The 23,778-nt window shown below is 34.8% G+C and overlaps 1 protein-coding gene across 11 annotated transcripts in view; it reads right to left on the bottom strand.

The window, feature by feature from the left end:
* Nucleotides 1–23,208, bottom strand: part of LOC100517524 (butyrophilin subfamily 1 member A1-like) — an 81,685-nt gene extending 58,477 nt beyond the window's left edge. For 5 of the 11 annotated variants that reach the window (XR_002341231.1, XR_002341229.1, XR_002341230.1 and 2 more), the window contains exons 1-4: nucleotides 22,997–23,178; nucleotides 22,042–22,221; nucleotides 4,655–4,759; nucleotides 2,427–2,447 (exon numbers count right to left, since the gene is read on the bottom strand). Coding sequence is in view for 3 of the 11 variants with exons in the window: in XM_013989509.2 (XP_013844963.1) it covers nucleotides 2,427–2,447; nucleotides 4,655–4,759; nucleotides 22,042–22,114 (199 nt within the window). In the remaining 8 variants the exon portion in view is untranslated. Of the gene's footprint in view, nucleotides 1–2,426; nucleotides 2,448–3,533; nucleotides 3,728–4,654; nucleotides 4,760–22,041; nucleotides 22,222–22,996 lie in introns of all 11 variants that reach the window. The other 6 variants (XR_002341236.1, XR_002341235.1, XM_003353726.4 and 3 more) reach the window with 3 other exon arrangements.
* Between the last annotated feature and the right edge of the window lie 570 nt (nucleotides 23,209–23,778).

Here is a 23,778-nt window from a genome sequence, read left to right as displayed (position 1 = left end):
ATTGAAAAATTTTTAAAAAATCACACCTTAAAAAAAATCAGCTCAATGACATTGCTACTATTAACCTGTGTCTTTAAAAGAATTGAAACATGAGAGTTCAGTTCTGCAATATGCCAATTATTATTTTTTTTGTTTCCTCAGTTTATTTACTTTTTGCTAATGTTACTTACTGAGAACTAAAGATTGTTTATTATCTAATATCTATTGTAATAGAGGGTAATTAATTCTAAACATCTCAATAAGAATAAAAATAAACTTTACCCAATTTGTATAGTTGTTTAAAAAGAAAATGATCTGAGTATGTTTTCGAGAAAGTATACATTTCCTCCACCTAAATATTCATAAATTCAGAAGTAAATATAATTAGCAGAATCCATTGTCAAAAACATTTCATATACATAGATTCTTTATAGAGAATACCTTGCATCATGGAAAACCGATAAAGTTTAAGTGCAAATGGAAGTAATTTTGGTGACCTCAGTTGGAATGAGAAAAAAATAAGACGTACTAATGTAAATTTAAAGAATCTGAAAAGGAATGGATATATTTATATGTATAACTGTATTACTTTGTTATACACCTGAAACACACCAGTGTAAGTCAACTATACTGTGATAAAATTTTTAAAAAATAGGAGTTCCTACTGTGGTGCAATGAGATTGGAGGCATCTTGGGAGCTTTGAAACACAGGTTTGAGCCCCAGCCCAGCACAGTGGGTTAAGGATCCAGCATTGCTGCAGCTGTGGTGTAAGTAGCAAATGAGGCTCAGATCCGATCCCTGGCATGGGAACTCCATATTCTTTCTGCAGGGTGGCAAATAAAATAAAATAAAATAATATAAATTTAAGACATACAACATGTGAGGAACATGTTTGTTTCAAGGACAATAAAAGAACAAGGAACAAGGCAATACTTGACAAAAGTTCCAAAAGGCTATGTGTACAATGTAAAAATGACTAATGGAACTCAGTATTGTCTATTACAACAATATATGAAAAACAAAGAGAGATAGAAATATTATTAATTTATTCAGTTGATTATTCAATAAAAATAATCATAGGTTGTCATGGTAACTGCAAACCAAAAATCTACAGTAGATAGACAAATAAGAAACAATACTCCAAACCTAACACTAAAGATAATCATTAAACCATAGGAGAATAAGAGAATGGAAGAAAAAAGACTAACAAAAATAAATCCAAAACAATTAACAAAGTGGCAATAAGAACATACATGTCAATAATTGTCTTAAATGTAAGTGGACTAAATGCTCCAACCAATAGCCATAGACTTGCTGAATGGATACAAAAATAAGACCCATATATATGCTGTCTACAAGAGGCTCACTTCAGTTTTAGGGACACATACAAACTGAAAGTAAGAGAATGGAAGAAGATATTCCAGGCAAATGGAAATCAAAAGAAAGCTGGAATAGCAATACTCATATCAGAAAAAAATAGACCTTAAAATAAAGAATGTTATAAGAGACAAAGAAGGTAATTACATAATGATCAAAGGATAAATCCAAGTAATATAACAATTGTAAATATATATGCACACAACATAGGAGCACCTCAATATATAAAGCAACTGCTAACAGCCTTAAAAAGAGAAATTGACAATAAATAGTGGGGGACTTTAACACCCCACTTACGGAGTTGGATGGATTATCCAGACAGAAAATCAATGAGGAGACATAGGCCTTAAATGCTGCACTAGACCAGATGAACTTTATAGATATTTATAGACTATTCCATCCAAGAGCAGCAGAATACACATCCTTCTCAAGCACACGGGGAACATTCTTTAGATTAGATCACATTCTGGGCCACAAATCAAAGTAATGAATTGTTATAGGCTGAATTGTGTTCCCTAGAAATTCACATGCTGGTCTTCTCACATGGTACCTCAAAATGTGACCTTACTTGAAATAATATCATTGCAGATGTAATTAGTTAAAATGAGGTCATTAGGGTATGCCCTAATCCAATATGACTGCTATCCTTATGAAAATGGAAAATTTGGGCATAGAGACAGACATGCATTAAGAAGGACAGTGTGAAGAGACACAGAAAGAATGTCATGTGAAGATAAAGTCAGAAATCTACAAGCCAAGAAATGCAACAGATTTCCAACAAACCACAAGTAGTGATGGAAGGCATGGAACAGACTCTCTCTCATCACTTCAAAGGAACCAACCCTGCTGATATCTTGATCTCAAACTTATATTCTCCAGAACTAAGACAATAAATTTTGTTACTTACACAATCTAGTTTGTGGTATTTTGCTATGGAAGCCCTGGCAAACTAATAAACAAATACTTATAAATGAACTCCGATTATAATTAATAACATTATCTTATTTTTATGCTTAAGTGATTTAATTGATAATTTCTATTGGGGGGAGTGTTAATATTTCAATCCTACCTGAATGTCCATGGAGAGAACCTGAAAGGGAAAAGAATCTTTTATTAGGCCTCTTAGGCTTATAGGAAACAGAGTAGAGGCATAATATTAAATTAATATTTATATTATAAACATGACATTTTTTATATGATTACATAATTATTTTTATTAATTTTCATAAAAAAGCTATAGTTTCAGGCATTATCAGGTGTGTCAAGCTTTTAAACAATACTGTTTTCTATTCCACAATAATTCAAAAATATATTAATTAGCAGTTATGTTATGGAAGGCTTAAATATTTTAAGGGTCTTGGCTGATTTTACATGACATTTAATTGGAAGATACTCTAAACCTAAGGGAAGTATTATCATGGGATCATTCCACTCAAGCCCTCAAGAAATGAGGCTTGATGAGAAGGAGCAAATGAGATTTATGAATATGAATGCAAAGTTCTCAACAAAAAATTTAGTTAACTTTATATAGCAATAATTAAGAGATTATACATCTTGAACAAGAAAGTTTTTATCAGAATTATAAGAATTAAAAAAAATCACTAGATTCCCTGCACATGAATTATAATTAGTTCATGTCTCATTTTGCTTGACCTATTCTGAGCTAATGCCTGTTTTCTAAGGATAATTATTAATATAGCTTGTATTCGTTATCTGTTGTTAAATAGTAAATGACCACAAATTTAGTGGCTTAAAAATACAAATTTATTATCTCATATTTTGTGTAGACCAAGCATAAGATATAGTTTTGCTGGGTTCTCTACCTCAGGATTTTTCATGAGGGTGAAATGAAGGTGTTGGTCACCACTGGGGTCTTGGCTAGAGAAGGATGTGTTTTCAAGCTCATTTGTATGGCTGCAGGCGGACTTCCAACAGAATGGCTATTGGTTTGAGGATCTTAGTTCTTAGCTGGCTATTTGCTTAGAGCTGCCATCAGATCCTTGCCATGTGGTTTTCCTTAACCTGACAACTTGCTTTGTTGGAATAAAAGGAAGAGAGTCTGGTAGTGAGACAGAATCAGAATCTTTTGTAACATAATAATTGATGTGATAGCCCTTCAAACTTCAGATAAGGAAACAATTATTCAAAAGGAGAAGATTATACAGGCCATAAATACCTAGAGGCAGAGGTCATTGATGACCAGGTGACATTTTTTGAGTTTAGGATAATCTTTGCATCACATCATCACAGCTTCCTGGTTTCTGTCTTCTCAGCAGTAACAACTTTAGCCACAAAAATATACCTGTTGTTTTTACTTCAGAATAAGTCCATAAATAGACTGATTATAAACAAATGTTCAGTTTAAACATGCTGTGAAAGGAAAACTTTCTATTATTATTTTGATCTTAAGGAGGTATATTGTAGGCCACCCTAAAATATGCCAAAGTGGCATATTGAGTATTTTGAATTAAAGGTACTTGTAAAACAGTCAATGCAAAGACACTCTGACCCTCCTTTCTGACTGCCCTGAAAACAGAAAATCAATCACCTATGTGAAAGATACCCTTACTGCAACAGGAGGTAGAGATACATCTTTATGACCAGAGATAAAAATCTGAGAATGCTGTGTAAACAAACTCTGCTTAGTTTATTCACCAATTAGTACTTAGTACCAAAGTCTAAGTTTCTTTGCCGGGTCAGTTCTTCACAAATAAATTTATTTATTTATTTATTTATTTATTTATTTATTTATCTAAAAAATACATAAGCACCCTACTTTAATTACTTCTTGGTTCTCACATCTATGAGACCTCTGTATGGACAAAGTTATTTTTTTCTCTTGTTACTCTGCCTTGTGTCAATTTAAGTATTAGACCAGCCAAAGAAATAAAGGTAGGTAGGGGGATTTTTTTTCTTCCCTGATAATCTTGTTTTTTCATTTTTTATGGCCACATCTGTGGCATGTGGAAGTTCCTGGGCTAGGGGTCTGACTGAAGCTGCAACTGCAGTCCTATACCACAGCCATGGCAACACTGGATCCAGGCTGCATCTGTGACCTATGCAACAACTTGCTGCAAAACACTGGATCCTTAACCTAGTTAGTGAGGCCAGGGTTTGAACTTAGATCTTCATGGACAAAAGTTGGGTTCTTAACCTGCTGAGCCACAACAGCAACTCCAGTCTTATTTTTTTCAATATAGGTAATGTATCAAGACAAAATTGATGTCTTTTCCTAATTTTCACCACTCACTATATTGGCTTTATTATAATTGATTGCATTATATTTTTATATCTTACCTCTTGTTTTGAAATAAAGTATGCAAAAAACAAAAAATAAAAGTGTCATTATTGCAGCAATGATTCCAAGCACTATTATTATTATATTTTTGTCAGAACGATTTTCTGAAAAACAAAAAATATGATGTATGCAATTAGGATCAGTATTCATTCTTAGTCCCCTTTCACCCCAAAGAACACATTCTCCAGAAAAGATCATATGTTAGGCCACAAAACCAATGATGATAAATTTAAGCAAATTAAGATCGTATCAAACATCTTTTCCAACCACAGTTTTATAAAACTAGAAATTAACTACAAGAAGAAAAAGGAAAAACAAATAAACACATGGTGATTAACTAAGGAATGAATGGGTCATTGATGCTCTCAAAAAGGAAATAAATAAGTACTTGGAGTCAAGTGAAAATGGACATTTGCCCAAAATCTATAAGATGCAGGGGAAACAGTTCTAAGAGGAAAGTTCATTGTGATAGAGGCCTATTTCATGAAACAAACAAACCAAAAAAACTCAAACAATCTAAATGCACAAATAAAGGAATTGGAAAAAGAAAATTCACAGGTAAATTCTACCAAACATTTAAAGAGGCAAACACTTATTTTCATAACTATTTCAAAAAATTGAAGAAGAAAGGGCACTTTCAAACTCACTTTACAAGACATTATCCTGATCCCAAAATCAGACAAAACAAATATAAAGCCAGAAAATTACATCAACATCCCTGATACACTTAGTTGCAAAAATCTAAAGTTGGCACAACCTTGTAAATCAACTGTACTTTTATAAAAAATAGGTGCAAAAATCCTCAACAAACTCCAGCAAACTTAAGGCAAGAATACATTAAAAGGATCATATATCATGATCAGTTGGGATTCATTCCAGGGGTGCAAGGATAGTTTAACATTTGTAAATAAATGTGATACAACACATTAATAAAATAAAGAATAGTCATACGATCATCTTACTAGATGCAGAAAAAGCATTTGACACAACTCAACATCCATTTTTGATAAAAACTCTGAACGATGTGGGTATAGAGGGAAATTACCTCAGTGTGATAAAAGGCTATATATGACAAGTCCACAGCTAACATCATACTCAATTGTGAAAAGCTGAAAATATTTCTTCTAAATCAGGAATAAGACAAAGATGCCCACTATCACCACTTTTATAAACATAGTATTGGAATTCCTAGCCACAGCAATCATACAAGTCAAATAAATAAAAGACATCCAAATTGAAAAGGCAGAAGTGAATTGTCACCTGATACTGTACATAGACAATCCCAAACACACTATCAAAAAATTACTAGAGTTCATTAATGAATTTGGTAAAGTGGCAGGATGCCAAATTATTTACAAAAATCTGTTGCATTTTTATACACTAACAGTGAACCATCAGAAAGAGAAAGTAAGGTAACAATCCCATTTATCATTGCATCAAAAAGAATAAAATACCTGTGAATACATCTAGTTAAGGGGATGAAAGTCTTGTTCTCAGAAAACTATAAGACACTGAAGAAAGAAATGGAAATAACTCAAACAGATGGAAAGATACATTCAGGATTGAAGGAATTAATATGCTAAAACACCCATACTACCCAAGACAGTCCCTATCAAAATACCAATGGCATTTTTTTCACAGAACCAAAACAAATAATTTTAAAATTTGTAAGGAACACAAATAATCCAAATAGCTAAAACAATCTTGAGAAAGAAGGAAAGAGCTGAAGGAATCAGATTCCTTGACTTCAGACTATGTTACAAGGCTATGGTAATCAAAACAATACAGTACTGTCACAAAAATAGACACATAGCTCAATGGAACAGGATAGAGAACCTAGAAATAAACTCACTCACTCATGGTTGGTTGTTTTATGATAAAGCAGGAAGAATATACAATGGATAAAAGATAGTGCCTTCAATAAGTGGTGTTGGGAAAGCTGGATGGCCACATGTAAATCAATGAATTTAGAACACGCCCTCATACCATTTGGAAAAAAACCCTCAAAATGGAATAAAGACAAATTTAAGACTGGCTACTATAAAACTCCTAGAGGGAAACAGAGGTAGAACACTTTGATATAAATCACAGCAATATTTTTTTTTTGGATAGTCTCCTAACATAAAGGAGAGAAAGCCAAAAATAAACAAAATGGACCTAATTAAATTTAAAAGCTTTTGCACAGCTATGGAAAATCATTGATGAAATGAAAAGACAACCTACTGAATGGGAGAAAATATGTGCAAATATTTTTGCCAATAAGGGATTAATATCCAACACATATACACAACTCATACAACTCAACATCAAAAAACATACAACCCAATTAAAAATGGGCAGAAGAACTGAATAGACATTTTCCAAAGATGAAATGCAGATGGCCAACAAGCACATGAAAAAGATGCTCAACATCACTGATCATTGGGAAATGCAAATCAAAGCCATGGTGAGATATCACGTCACACCTATCAGAATGGGTATCATCAAAAAGACACAAATAACAAATGTTGGCAAGGATGTGGAGAAAGGGAAACCTTGTACACTGTTGGTGGGAATATAAATTGGTGCAGCCGTTGTAGAAAATGGTATGGAGATTTCTCAAAAAACTAAAAATAAAACTACCATATGATCCAGCAATTCCACTTTTAGGTATTTATCTCAACAAACCAAAACACTAATTTGAAAAGATACATGCATTTGAATGTTTATTATTTACACTTGCCAAGAAATAGAAATAACCTAAATGTTCAACAAGAGATGAATGCATAAAGAAGTAGTACACACTCACACAATGGACTACTACTCAGTTATAAGAAAGAACAAAATGTTGCCACTTGCAGCAACACTGATGGACTTGGAGGGCATTATGCTAAGTGAAATAAGTCAGAGAAAGACAAATACTGTATGACATTACTTCCATGTGGAATTTAAAAAATACAACAACTAGTGAATATAACAAAAATAAGCAATATAACAAATGCTTTGTAATAATCATAAAAAGAAAGTAAGTTTTAAAATTATAAAAACTTAAAAAAATCAAAGCCTCCCCTTAACAGCTGATAAAAATAAAAGCAAATTAAATCCATGAAAAGTAGGAGTAAAATAATTGTGCTTAGAATGTAACTAAATTAACTAGAAAATATATGATTCTGCCATTTTACTTTCAAGAGAAGTTAAGTCACATGCCTAACAAATACTTTTCCAGAAAGTACATAGCAGTTTCATTTAATATTTAGAAAATGAAAACAAACCAAATGTTCATGAACAAGTTGATAGATGAATCAATTATGGTATATCCATACAATAGAATACTATTTGGTAACAGATGAGTAAACAATTTTCTCATGCTACAACATGCCTATATACTATTTCTTGGATTCGGTTGAGTATGTTACCTTACAGAGCAGAAAAAAAAGAAAAAAAAAAAAAAAAACGAAAAGACCCCTCTGTAAATGTGATTAAGTTAAAGACACTGAGATGAGACAGTTAAAGATAACTGAGATGGGAAATTATCTTGGATTACCTAGGTGAGTCAAATGTAATTGTAGGGGTCCTTACAAGTGAAAGAAGGAAGTGGGACTGTCAGAGTCAGAGGAGATGTGATGACAAAAGAAGGCAATGTGTGGCAGAAAAGGTGCATTTAAAAATTGTATAAAATTCTATTTGAGAAACAGGTTTTCAGAAACATTTGTGTACTGAGGACCATTAAAAAGATGCCATGTTTAATGCATTTTGGAATATGAAAACCCAAAGGGAAAGTAACAGCAGTGAGTAAGTAGAGGTAAAAAGGGCAATGAAACTCACAGCCTGTTTCTTCTGAGGATTTTTCTGACAAACCTATGTAAGAAAAACTAAATTCAACCTATAAAACTGGGAAACAGATAGCTATTCAGTTAGGTGTCATTGCGTTCAGCAATCATGGAATGACAAAGGAGAAATTATACCCTTGACCTTCAGAGATGTCAACAGTAAGGATTTTTTTTTAAAGTTTTATCGAAGTATAGTTAATTTACAAGGTTGTGATAATTTCTGCTGTACAACAAAGTAACCCAGTCATACATACAAACATATCCACTCTTTCTCATTTTCTTCTCCCGCATACATTATCGCAGAATAATGGGAAGAGTTCTCTGTGCTATACAGCAGGTCCCCATTGGCCAACCATTCCATTTACCTCAGTGTTCATATGCCAATCTCAAGCCCCCAGTCCATCCCTCCCAACCTCCCACTCGTCCCCTTTGGTAACCATAAGTTTTTCACGGTCTGCCAGTCTGTTTTTGTTCCGCAAATTTTGTATCCATTTTTTTTTTTTTTAGATTCCACATATAGGTGATAGTATATTATGTTTGTCTTTCACTATCTAACTTCATTTAGTGTGATAGTTTCTAGGTCCATGTTGCTGCAAACGGCATTATTTCATTCTTTTTTATGACTGAGTAATATTCAACTGTACATATGTACCACATCTTCTTTATTCATTCCTCTGTTGATGGACATTTAGGTTGATTCCACGTCTTGGCTATTGTGAATACTGCTGCAATGAACATAGGCGTGCATGTATCTTCTTAAATGGAAGTTTTGTCCAGATATATGCCCAGGAGTGGGATTGCTGGATCATAGGTTAGTTCTATATTGAGTTTTCTGAGGTATCTCCATACTGTTTTCCATAGTGGTGGCACCAGTGTACATTCCCACAAACAGTGTAAGAGGATATCCTTTTCTACACACTCTCTCCAGCATTTATTATTTGTAGACTTTTTGGTGATGACCATTCTAGAGTTCCCTTCATGGCTCAACAGTAGCAAACCTGACTAGTATCCATGAGGATGCGGGTTTAATCCCTGGCCTTGTTCAGTAGGTTAAGGATCTGGCATTGCTGTGAGCTGTGGCATAGATTGCAGATGCAGCTAAGATCCTGCATTGCTATGGTTGTGGCATAGGCTTGTAGTGCAGGGCCAGTTCAACTCTAGCCTTGGAACTTGCATATGAGGCAGGTGCGGCCCTAAAAAGCAAATAAGTAAGTAAATAAATTAATTAATTAAATAAAATAAAAAAGATGGTCATTCTGACCAGAGATGGCATTTCATTGTAGTTTTGATTTGCATTTCTTTAATAGTGATGTTGAACATTCTTTCATGTGCCTATTGGCCATCCATATATCTTCTCTGAAGAAATGTCTATTCAGGTCCTCTGCTCATTTTTCAAATAGGTTGTGTTTTTTTGTTTTTTGTTTTTTTCCGTTGCATTGTATAATTTGCTTGTATATTTTAGAGATTAAGCCTTTGTCGGTTGCATTGTTTGAAAATATTTTCTTGCATTTCATAGGTTGTCTTTTTTTTTTTTTTTTTTGGTGATTTCCTGTGCTGTGCAAAAGCTTGTAAGTTTGATTAGGTCCTATTTGTTTATTTATTTATTTTTCTGTTGCCTTGGGAGACTGACCTAAGAAAACATTTGTATGATTTATGAAAGAGAATGTTTTGCTTATGTTGTCTTCTAGGAGTTTGATGGTGTCTTGTCTTACATTTAAGTCTTTAAGCCATTTTGAGTTTAATTTTGTACATGGTGTGAGGGTGAGTTCTAGTATCATTGATTTACAAGCATCAGGTTTGGTGGACTGCACGTCTCTAAAAAGTTGTCTATTTCTTTTAGGTTGTCAAATGTATTGGCATGTAATTGTTCATAGTATTTTTTTATGGTTTTTTATATTTCTGCAGTATCTGTTGCGAATTCTCCTTTTTCATGCCATATTTGTTTATTTGAGTTCTTTCTCTCCTCTTCTTGGGGAGTCTAGCAAGAGGTTTGTCAATATTTTTTACCCTTTCATAGAATCAGCTCTTGGTTTTATTTATTTTTTTCTATTTGTTTTTTGAATCTCTTTTTTATTGATTTACCCTCTGATCTTTACAATTTCCTTCCTTCTGCTTTCTTTAGGTTTTGTTTGTTTTCTTATTCTAATTACTTTAGGTGATGGGTTAAGTTGTTGATTTGAGATATTTTCTTCTTTTCTGAGGATGGCCTCTATAGCTATGTAATTGCCTCTAAGAACTGCTTTTGCAGCATTCCATAGATTTTGAATGGCTGTGTTTAAGTATCATTTGTCTGGAGGTATTTTTAATTTCCCTTATGATTTCCTCACTGACCCATTGGTTTTTTAGTAGCATGTTTTCTAATCTGCATGTAGTCGGTTTTTTCTCATTTATTTTCCAGTGGTTGATTTCTAGTTTCATGAAATTCCCCACATTTTATGATTTTGAAGTCCTTTTTTAAACATCTTCATGTTTATCATTTTGCTGTTCCTTGCATTTATCATCACTTTTACAATAGTTTTTTTTTTTTCTTTTAGATCTGTGTACTGGCTTATTTAGGTGATTGCTTTCCAATTGTGATTTCCTCCATCCTATTTCTTCTTACTTCATTTGTATTTAGAGGAGCCCTTTCAGTGTTTCTTTTAGAATGGGTTTAGTATTGGTGAACTCTTTTCGTTTTTGTTTGAGAAAGTCTTTATTTCTCCTTCTTGTTTAAATGAAATTCTTGCTGGGAAGTGTGTTCTAGGCTGCAATTTTTTTCCTTTTAGAATTTTGAATATATCTTGCCACTCTTTTCTGGGCTGTAGTGTTTCTGTAGAAAAATCAGCTGATAGCCTTATGGAGATTCCCTTATAATTAATTCTTTGTTTTTCTCTTGCTGCCTTTAGAATCCTCTCTTTGTGTTTAACTTTTGTCATTTTTATTATAATAAGTCTTGGTGTGCGCCTGTTTGGGTTCAACTTGTTTGGGGCCTTTTGTTTTCCCAGTATCTTGGTATATGTTTCCTTTATTTGTGGAACGTTTTCAGCCATAATTTCTTCAAATATATTTTCAACCCCCTTTTCTTTTTCTTCTCCTTCTGAAATCCCTATTATGTGCAGGTTGGCCTGCTTTATATTATCCCATAGATTCCTTATATTGCTTTCATGTTTTTTTCATTTGGTTTTCTGTCTGCTATCCTGAAGGGGTGATTTCCATTATTCTCTCTTCCAAGTCACCAATTCATTCCTCAGCATTATTCATTCTGCTTTTCAGTGCCTTTAACTCAGCTTACATTTCTGTGAATGCATTTTCTAATTGTTATTGGCTCCTCCTTACGTTTTCCAGTTCCTTTCTAAAGTAGTCTGCATCACTGTTCATATCCACTCTTAATTCCTTTATACTCACCCTTAATTCCTTCAGTACTTTCACTATCTCCTTCTTGAACTCAGTAGCTGTTAGACTGCAGAGGTCTGTTTCATGTTTGGCTCCTTCAGATTAATTCTCCTGTTCTTTTAACTGGGAATGGTTCCTGAGATTCTTCATTTTGCTTATATTTTTCTTATTCTGTGTGTTTAGTTAAAACAACTACTATAGTCTTGGAGGGATATTTATATGTGCTAGTACCCCTGGGTATTTTGGAAGGTCTTACTATTTATTTATTGTGTGCTGCATGAGCTTCCAAAGAGATACAGGCAATGGGCAGGGCTAGTAGCCAATGCCTGGTTGCTGGGCCCTTGGCAGTTGCAAGGACCTGTGTGAAGGTGGCACAGGCCTCTTCTAGTTGCAGGGCCCTGGGAAGTGACAGTTATCTTCAGGCATGTGTGGGAAGTGCCCAGAGTGTTTGACAGTGGTAGCAGTAGGGTGTGCACATTCTCAGGGGAGTGAGAGTGACAACAGGTGGTGCTCAGTTGCAGTCTCCTTCTCTGTGCCAACCTCTGAGGTGACTGGGGCCGCAGGTGGTACCTGTTCTCTGACCCCCTAGTGGTGGTGGCCATGCCCACATCTGGTGTTTGAGATCTCTGCTGTAGTTTGCCTCTGCCACCTGGAGACCATGCAAGAGGCCCTGCATTACTCTTTGTGTACCTTTCCACTTCCCTACTGCCCTTATCCTGCACAAGATGTACCCAGACACCCAAAGCCCATACAGGAGGCATCCTATTCCCCATAGCCCCTGCAGGTGGCACCTCACCACCTGTAGCCTGTGTCAGATGCAGTCCACCCTCTGAGAGTCTGCAGTCCACAGGGACCAATATCCCTATGGTGCCTTCCCCAACAGTGGCACCTTGCTTCTCCTGAGGGCCCAGACCTCCTCCTGGGTTTCCTTGGCTATGGCATTCTGCTTCCCTGCCTGTGGCAACCACTCCCTAACCACACAGGCTATCTCCACACAGCCAACCCTAGTCCTCTCCCCATAAATGACCTTTGGATCCTGAGTCTCAGCACCCAGTCCCTGCCCAAGTATCTCTACAGTGATGTCCGGGGATGGTGGTACTGATGGTCTGTGGGGCTCTCACTCTGCTTTGTCCTCCTCAGTCCAGTCACTGAACTTTTCTCTGAGGCTTTGAGGTCCCTTTGTCTCAGCTGATCTACCTGTCGTTTATGTGGCTTGCCAGAGTGTGGGTTCCTTTCCTCTTTCACAGCTTTCTCTCAGGAGTGCTAGTCCCATCCTGATTCCTTTTCTCACTCTCCCTCTTTCTCCCTTCGTTTTCCCCCTTTTGCTCTGCCCAGTTATGTGGATGGGTTCTTGCCCCTTTTGGAGATTTAGAGTCTTCTGCCAGTGTTCAGTAGATGATCTGTGTGAATCATTCTACATGTAGATGGGTTTTGTTCTATGTGTTGTGGGAGAAGGTGAGCACCACATCTTACTCCTCCACCATCTAGATCCTCTCATCTAAACATTTTAATACCTCAGAATGTCTCATATCAACATCTCAAAGGATCTGGTAATCACTGAGGCTCAAAAAAGACAAGTGTAGAGAAAGACTGTGGATCGTGAGCGAAGTGAAAGTAAGATGAAAAGAGCAATGGGATAGATAGAAATAGAAAGATAACAGCTAGAAGAAAATAAGATAGAATAATGTCTGGTTAGCAACAGGCTATATAAAATTACCATTTTCTTATAGGCACAGACAAAAAAGATGAAATTTATAACTTCATATACAGCAGTTCCCATTGTGGCTTAGTGGTAATGAACCTAACTGGTATCCATGAGGAATGCAGGTTTGATCCTTGGCCTCACTCATTGGGTTAAGGATCTGGCATTGCCATGAGCTGTGGAGGAGTTTGCAGACACAGCTCAGATCCCACATTGCTGTAGCTGTGGCGTAGGCTGTCAGCTGCACCTTGGATTGGAGCCCTAGCCTGGGAACTTCCATATGCCACAGTTGCAGCCCAAAAAAGACAACAACAACAGCAACAATGACAAATACATATACAAATGCAAATGGGGGACAAAGAATAAATGAAAATATACTGAAAAACTTCCTACAGATAGGACAAACACTAGAATGATGCCAAAGAAAAACAATTACTTATCTTTTTTGTACTGATCACTAAAAAAGAAACATGTATTTTTCTAAATATCAGAATAATTAAGAAAATTTGTGTTTTTGTCCTAGAGGTGTGACTAGGCTATCTTTCAGTTTGTGTCTCACAGACTATTTCACAGTTTATTTCTGCCTCTTATCCCCGGCATAGATACTACTGTCATCTTGAATGACTACATGACTCATGAGGACAAATGTTGGTGACTCTCTTGCCATTGGCATTTCCATAGAGATTGTATTATATTTCACTTCTTCCCTGAAATAAACTTACACATGGCTGCCTATTATGTGATTTGCCAGGGCCAATTGACAGTAAACAGGGCTGTCAATTTGGGGTGGGCCTTGGATATACGATGTTCTTCTTCCAATAGAGAATATTATTTGTCACATTTGGGACAAGAGGGCAAAGAAGGACATTTCGTAATGGTAAAAGACTAATTCCTAGAGCAGATACACAATTCCAAATGTTTATGCTTAATAACAGTTTCAAAATACTAACTGAAGAAGAAACTGACCAAACTAATAGAAGAATCAGACAAATCTCTAACTGAAATTTCACTGCTTTTTCTGTCTGCAATTGCTAGGAGAAGTACAATGAAAAGCAGTAAGGATATAAAAGATCTTAACATTACCAACCAGTGGACATCTGTAAGGCACTATCTAGCCACAACAAGGCAAACTGCACTGAAAACATTAATTAAAGTAGACCATAAATTGGTATATAATGAAGTCCAAATAGGTTTTAGAGAATTGAATTACTGTGTTGTCTGACCACAACATAGTTAAATTTGGGATTGATAATATTTTTTGATAATCCCCATATACGTGAAAACCAAATAAAATGTGTCTTACAAAACCCACGATCTAATGAGGAAATTATAAATGATATTGAATGTAATTTTAATGAATGAAAATTAAAATATAATTTGTGGGATACAGCTGATGTAGCATTTTGAAGTAAAATTATAGCATTAAAATACATATATTAAAAAAAAGAAAAGTCTGAAGTTAATGATCTCAGCTTTCATATTTAAACAATTGAAAGTAAGAGTTAAACTCTCCAAGAGTAAAAGAAAGGAAATAATGATTAAACTAGAACTCAATGAACTAGAAAACAGATAAGCAATAGAGAAAATAAAAAGATCAAAGCTGGTTGTTTGGAGTAGATCAATACTATGTCAATAATATCAATAGATTTCTTTTTTTGATCAAAAAAGAAAGCACAAATTACAAATATGAAAATTTGGTATTCCTTATTTGATATTTGACATCCTACAAATTCTATACATATTAAAATTATAATAAATGTGTTGCAGATATTTATGCCAATAAATAAACTTGTCAGCACCTTTCTTACTATTTGATTTTATGTCACTTGTTGGCAATTCTGATTTCCAAATATACTGTACTATTTTGCTTTCCCATAAACAGTGAATGGGAATTCCTATCATTCTATATCCTTACCAGTACTTAATATACCCAGGTTTAAAATTTTTATTTTAGACATTCTAATAGGGGTGCAGTGATGTCTCAGTTTTGCCTTTGCTTTTGTTTTTTGTTTTCAAGTTTATTGAGGTATAATTGACAAGTAAAGTTGTATATATTTAAAGTGTATGATGTGATGATTGACATATGTGGAATGTTGTGAAATGATTACCACAATCGAAGTAATGAATGTTTCCATCACTTACCTGGCTAACAGTATTATTACTGTTATATTTTTGGTGTGGGTGCTTAACATCTGTTCTCATAACAAATTTCAAGTATAAAATAGAGTATTATTAACTACACTCTCATGCTGTACATTGGATTCTCAGAACTTATAAATGAAAACTTGGGAGTTCCCTCGCATTTCCCACTAAAAGTAGAGCCAGAATTCGTCAGAGAAATAGCTAGACACTGGACTGAGGGAGGGGGAGAAAAAAAGGTGGACCTTCTAGCTGGGCCAGAAATTTTTAAAGTGCTCAAGGGTTTCAGGGAAATGTCAAAAGGATACAGATGTCAGGTTGCAGGGGTTCCAAATAGGGAAGATTTTGAGTTTCCAAACAACTAATGATATTAATACATGACGACCCATTGAATAAAACAGAAATTGGAGCCTACACTGATATTAAACAAATGAACAAAAAAAAGAAAGAAAGAAAATTTGTACCCTTTGACTAATCTCTCCACATTTTCCCCAACCACTGGCCCCTGGAAACCACCATTTTATTTTGTTTCTATACATTTGCCTTTTAAAAAACTTTTTGATTCTGCATATAAGTGATACAATAGAATTCTTATCTTTCTTTGTCTGGCTTGTTTCATTTAACATAAAGCCCTCCAGATTCAAACATGTTGTTGCAAATGGGAAGATTTCCTTCTTTTTAAATACATAATACTATTCGTACACATATATATTTTAAATAGTTATATATATAAATTATATATATATATATATATCTCACATTTTCTTTATCCATTCATCCATCAATAGACATTTGGGCTGATTTCATAGTCTAGCTAATGTGAATAATGCTATGATGTATATGAAAGTGCAAGCATCTCTTTGACATACTGATTATTTCCTTTTGCATATATATCCAGATGTAGGATTGCTAGATCATATGGTAGTTCTATTTTTAATGTTCAGGGGAACTTCCATTCAGTTTTCCATAATGGCTGAACTAATTACATTTGACCAACAGTGCATAATAGTTCTTTTTTCTCCACATCCTTTCCAACGTTTATCTTTTCTCTTTTTGATAATTCCTTTTCACACAGATGTAAAGCAATATCTCATTGAAATTTTGATTTGCATTTCCATGCTGGTTAGTGATACTGAGCACCTTTTCATGTACCTATTTTTTTTTCTTTTTTAGGGCAGCACCTGTGGCATAAGGAATTTCCTAGGCTAGGGGTTGAATTGGAGATGAAGCTGCCAGCTTATGCCACAGCCACAGCAACGTGGGATCTGAGCCGTATCTGTGACCTAGACACAGCTTGCAGCAACACCAGATCCTTAACCCACTGAGCAAGGGCAGGGATTGAACCCACATCCTCATGGACTCTAGTTGGTTTCTTAACCCACTGAGCCACTATAGAACTCCTCATGTTCTATATAAGGCTATCTGTATGTCTTTGGAAAAATATCAATTCAAATCCTCTCCCTGGTTTTTAATGTTGCTTTGTTTTCTTGTTATTGAGTTTGAGTTCTGTATATGTTTTAGATATTAACTCCTTAACAATATATACTTTGGAAATATTTCTCCCATTTTATAGATTGTCTCTATTCTTTTGATTTTTTCCTTTGCTCTCTGAAGCTTTTAGTTTGACACAGTCCCACTAATTTATGTTTGCTTTGCTTTTGTTGTTTGCCCTTTTGGTATCAAATCCAAAAAATTGTTCTAAGACCATTTTCTTGGAGATTTTTTCCCTAAGCTTTCTTCTAAGAGTTTTATAGTTCAGATTTTCCCTTTAACTCTGCTTTGCATTTAATTTAATTTGATTTGATTTTTGCATATGGTATAAAATAAGGGTTCAATTTTAATCTTTTCCATGTGAATGTATGGTTTTCTGACACTACTGAAAAGACTGTTCTTTCCACATTGTGTTTGCTTGTCACCCTTGCTGAAAATTAGTTGACCCTATATACATGTGTTCATCTCTGGGCTCTCTATTCTGTTGCATTGGTCTATGTGTTTGTTTGTATGCCAGTTCCTTACTGTTTGGATTAGTATGGTTTGAAATTAAGAAAGCGTAATGCCTCTAGTTTATTCTTGCTCAAGATTGCTTTGGCTCTTTTGTGTCTTTTGTAGTTCCATACAGATTTTAGCATTGATTTTTCTGTTTCTGTGCAAAAGCCATTGAGATTCTGATAGGAATTTCATTGATGCTGTGGATTACAGTAGGTAGTATGGCCATTTTAACACTATTAATTCTTCCAATCCATGAACATAAGATATCTGTCCATTTATTTGGGTCTTAAATTTCTTTCATCAATATTTTATAGTTTTCAGTTTATAAATCTTTTACCTCCTTGGTTGAATTTATTCCTAAGTATTTTATTCCTTTTGGTGATTTTTGTAAATGGGATTGTTTTCTTGATGTCATTTTTGTTTTGCTGATTTCATTTCATTTTATTTTATTTTATTTTATTTTGTGTATGTGTGTCTGTCTGTCTTTCTTTCTTTTCTTTTCTTTCTTTCTTTCTTTCTTTCTTTCTTTCTTTCTTTCTTTCTTTCTTTCTTTCTTTCTTTCTTTCTTTCTTTCTTTCTTTCTTTCCTTCTTTCGAGTCTTCTGTGCACCAATGCAGAATTTTCTTTGGCTGCATTCATGCCAAGTGGAAGTTCCTGGGTCAGGGATTGTACCTGTGCTGCAGCAGTGATGATGCCAAATCCTTAATTAGTAGGTCACCAGGAAACGCTCTTGATTTCCTTTTTGGATATTTTGTTGTTAGTGTATAGAAATGGTGCTGATTTTTGTGGGTTTTTTTTTAATCTTGAAACTTTATGTAATTTGTTTATTAGTTCTTGAAGATTTTTGGGGGGGTTTAATGGTTTTATATGTAGAAGCTTGTCATCTGGGAAGAGACAATTTTACCTTTCCTTTGTGATTTGGCTATCTTTAACTTTTTCATGTCTAAGTGCTTTTGTTAGTACTTCTATTACTATGTTGAATAAAAAGGAGAGAGTGGGCATGCTTGCTTTGTACAGGATCTTAAAAGAAAGGCTTTCTGTATTAATTAAGACATTAGTTGTGGGCTATTCATATATGGCCTTTATTGTGTTGAGATAAGTTTCTTCTATATCTCTTTCATTTGAATTTTCTTTTTTCTTTTTTTTTTGCCATGTCTATGGCATGTGTAAGTTCCCAGGCCAGGGATGAAACCTAAGCCAAAGTAATGACCTAAGCTACAGCACTGACAATGCCAGGTCCTTTAACTGCTAGGCCACAGGGAATTCCTGGAGGTTTTTTTTTAAATCCTGAATGGATGTCAAATTTTGTTAAGTGCTTTTTCTGCATCAATTGAGATGATCATCTTGTTTTTAATATTACATTCTGTTAATACCTTGTATCACATTGATTGATCTGTGTATGTTGAACCAACCGTTTATCTCAGAGATAAATCCCACTTGGTCATGACATATAATTTTTTGATGTGCTACTGAATTCAGTTTGCTCATATTTTATTGAGGATTGTTGCATCTATGTCCAAGCATTACTAAGAGGGAAATTTATAGATATAAAATCATATGCTAAAAAGAAGAAGGATCTCAAATAAACAATTTAATGAACTATAAAAAGAACAAACTCAACTCAAAGTTAGCAGGAGGAAGGAAATAATAAGGATCAGAGCCGAGATAATTCAAATGGATAATACAAAAACAATAGAAGAAATTAACAAAACAATGAATAGGTTTTTTAAAAAGATAAAATTTGCACTTAGCTGGATTAGATTATTTGTGAAAAAAGAGAAAAGACTACAATAAATAAAATAAAAAGTAGGAGTTCCCATTTTGGCTCAGTTGTAACAAACCTGACAAGTATCCATGAGGATGCAGTGGGTTAAAGATCTGGCATTGCCGTGAGCCATGGTGTAGGTCACAGATGTGGCTTGGATCCTGCATTGCTGTGGCTGTGGAGTAAGTTGGCAGCTGCAGCTCCAATTTGATCCCTGGCCTGGGAACTTCCATGTGCCACACATGCAGCCCTAAAAAGCATAAATAAATAAATAAAACCAAATAAAATAAAAAATAAATGAGGAGACATTATGACAGATGCCTGAGACAAAACGTTTAAAAACATCAGAAGACCTGTTGGTATTCTGTATGTCTTTGGGGTAAATGTCTATTCAGTCCTTTTGCCCATTTATAAATCAGGTGGTTTGTTTTCATATTGGGTTGTATGAACTGCTTATATATTTTGAATATCAACCCCTTATTGGTCATATCATTTGCAAATGTTTTCTTCCATTCAGTATGGTGTCTTTTGTTTTTATAAAAACTTTTGCATTTAATTAGGTCCATTTGTTGATTTCTGATTTTGTTTCCCTTGCTTGAGGAGAAAGTTCTAAAAAATACTGCTAAGACTTAAATCAATGTGTGTATTGCCTATGTTTTCTTCTAGGAGTTTTATGGTTTCTGGTCTTACATTTAAGTCTTAATACATTTCAAGTTAATTTTTTTGTGAATGGAGTGAGAAAATATTATAATTTCATTCCTTTATATAGAGCTGTCCAGTTTTCCCAGCACCACTTACTGAAGAGACTTTCTTTTGCCCAATGTATATTCTTGCCTCCTTCATTGTTGATGAACTGACCGGAGGTGTTTTGGCTTTCCATTCTATTCCATTGATCTAAGTGTCTGTTTGGGACCAGAATCGTGATGTTTTGATCACTGTAGCTTTGTAGTATAGCCTCAAGTCAGAGATCAAGATAAATCTGGCTTCATGGATGGATGCTCAACATCACTACTCACAACCACAATGAGATCTCACCTCGCATCTGTTAGAATGGCTATCACCAAAAACAAACAACAGCAACAACAACAACAAAAAAAAAAACAATAAATAACAAGTGTTGGTGAGGATGTAGAAAAAAGGCATCCCTTGGCCACAGCTGATGGGAATGTAGATTGATGTAGCCACTACGGAACACAGTATGGAGATTCTTCAAAAGAGTAATAATAGAACTACCACATGATCCAGCAATTCTACTCCTGGATTCATTTATTTGAAGAAAACAAAAACACTCATTTGAAAAGATACATGCACCCAATGTTCACTGAAGTATTATTTACAGATTTACAGTAGCTGAGATAGGTAAACAACCTAAGTGCCTGTCAATTAATGAATGAAAACTAATATAATGGAATACTACTAGCTATAAAAGGATGAAATCTTGCTATGTGTGACAACATGGATGACCTAGAGGGTATTATGCTAAGTGAAATAAATGAGTCAGAGAAAGAAAATACTGAATGATTTCACTTGTATGTGGAATCAAAGAGACATCAAACAAACAAACTAAAACAACAAAACAGAAATGGAATCATACATCTAGAGAGCAAACAGGTATTTGTCAGAGAGGAGGGGTTGGGATGAGTAGGGATGTAGATGAGGGAGACTAAGAGGTACGACCTTACAGTTACAAAATAATTGAGTCACAAATAGGAAATGTACAGGGTGGGAAGTATAGTAAATAATTATGTAATATCTTTCTATGGTGACAAAGAGTAACTAGACTTATCCTGGTAATGATTTTGAAACATAGAAATATTTAGTCACTCTGTTGTGTACCAGAACTTTAATAGTATTTTAGGTCAATTATACTTCAACAACATACAAATAAACAAACTCATAGAAAAAAAAGATCCAATTTGTGGTTACTAGAAGAGGGGAGTGGAGGAAGGGGAATTTGAAAAGGGTAGTCAAGGGTACAGAGTTTTCAGTTATAAGATAAAGAAAAGCTAGGGATATAATGTACAAAATGAAAGAGGTAATTCACATTGCTCTATGTTATGTACGAAAGTTGTTAAGAGAGTAAATCTTAAGAGATATCATCACAGGAAATTTTTTTTTCTATTTTAAATATGTATTTATATGAGATGACGGATGTTCACTAAAATTATAAAACTAATCATTTCATGATAAATGTAAGGCAAATGATTCTGCTCTCTAAACTTATACAGTACAGTGTGTCAGTTATATCTTAAACTGGAAGAAAAAAATTGAAAAAGTAAAACCTTACTGTGAACTTAAAAAAAATTCATACAGATTAGTCCTAATTCTTCCTGAATAATCCCCTCATTCTCATTATTCCTCCACTAGTATTTGTGAACCCTCCAGATTCTGGAGTCTGCAATCTTATGTCTTTAGCAGTGTTGATTCCCAGGGTCAGTACAAGTTTAATGTGACCACTGAGTGATAAAATGATAGAATGAGTATACCAGATAATATCTGTGGAAATTACTTTCTTCAGGTACTCAAAAAAACTGCAAAACTTTTCTTGACACCATAAGTCCAGTACAATAAGTATTCAGATCTATTAACTTCACTCATTCTTAAACTTACCATTTTCTCTGGGCTTCTCAGAGGCAACTTGATAAAACAAATTTAGCATGGTGATTAGAAGGGCAGCTGACATGATCTTGGATAATTTATTCGTTATGATGTAAGGTGTGAAAAATGGAATCCCAGAAACTTCTCTGTTGCCTCCTATATAGATTAAAATTGTTTTTCTTGCCTTTTCCCCTATAAACAAACAGAAAAATCACAATCCAGGTCAATTTTCCTCAGGAAAAGCTGACCTCCATCACTTCCAAGGGATACAGGGTTGGGCCATGCTGGAAAATCAGGGACAGGGATGGAGTAGGGAGGAGCTTCTCTCCTGGGTCCTGTGCTTTGAGTGAAGTAACCTCATCTGACAGCACCAGCACAGGGGAGTGAAAAAAGCCCTATCTGATCACAGTTCTTCTATCATTCTCCTCTTCCTTCCTAAAGAAGATATGAGAAGCTAGAAGAGATTTGGCAAGATTCCAGACCTTTAGAAGTAGATTTGCCTGAATGAATTCTTGCATGGGTTTTGGATGAGTGATTGAGTTCAGGGGAGAAGGTGAGACAAAAGGAGACTCCTAATATTCTCTTCTGGCATAAAATAAATGCCCTGGCTGGATAGAGAGTGATAGAAGGAAAACTAAGGGGGATAGAGATAATATAAGGATCGTAGTATGGATTCAAAATCAATAGGGATAGAACTAGATAAATTCTAAGGACGAGCGAGTATAAGATAAAACCTGGTCTCTAAGGTTGGAGAGGTTTACAGCTTTCTGGATGAGTCTTTAAGGTTTTTTAATCAGGGAAAGGAATAAATAAGAAGATGGAAAAACCATGGGGATTAAAGATACTAAGGTCTTTCCCCCTAGATTCTCTGCTGGGTCTGTTGACCTTTCTCAGACTGTTTACACACACACCTCCACACCCAACATTGCCCTTCTTCCCCATGGTAAAAATTTCTTTTTACACTTACCTGGATTAATCTCCAACAGACAATTCTAAGTTTCTTAGCATACACAGGACATCTCTCTTCTCTTATGCCTCCTCTAATAAAATAATGAAGCCCATCATCTAGAGGCATCAGTCAAACCACTCAGGTGTTTTCTCTCTGTGAAGTACATCCAAAAGGGAAATAAGAGTAGCACAAGGACACAAGATAGCAAGGAAGGGACTTTGCTCTTCTCTAATGATGTGATAGCAAAAAGACCTCACCTAGCCATAAAGTCAAATATTTAATCCAGATATATACATGAAAACACAGACACAATCCTCTGAAAAATTACAGTCTTTCTTCCTGCTTTTATTATTTTAAAAATCATAGCATATAGCAAAGATTTAAACAATGCATTCTCACAGCAACTGCCCAGATTTAGGTATTTACCTTGATTAGAGGAAGGATTGTGTATACAAGCTACCTCTACAAGTTTTTGCAATCTAGCTTTCTTAATCCTACAGTTAATGGAAAATCTACCCAGGAGGTCGAGAGGAGCTGATTTCTACATTTACATCTCCTGCTGCATAAATGTTTGTAGCCTGTCCATGCAAAAAGCTACTGCACGTATTTATATCATCAAGAGTTTGTTTTCTCCAGGATACTCTCGTGATTTAAATACTGTCAGCGAGGCAAATTAAATTAGAACTCTGATGGTTGTTCTAGGCAAGAATACAGGAACCATCCACTTTTCATGTGTTCTTAGAACATTTGCACTCTGTTTAATCTCTTAGGACAAAAACTCTAAATCTTAGGGATCATAA

Source organism: Sus scrofa, unplaced genomic scaffold, assembly GCF_000003025.6.
Source record: "Sus scrofa isolate TJ Tabasco breed Duroc unplaced genomic scaffold, Sscrofa11.1 Contig340, whole genome shotgun sequence".
Lineage (NCBI taxonomy): Eukaryota > Metazoa > Chordata > Mammalia > Artiodactyla > Suidae > Sus > Sus scrofa.
Note: the sequence above shows the minus strand (reverse complement) of the source record. Positions and strands in the feature narration are given on the sequence as shown.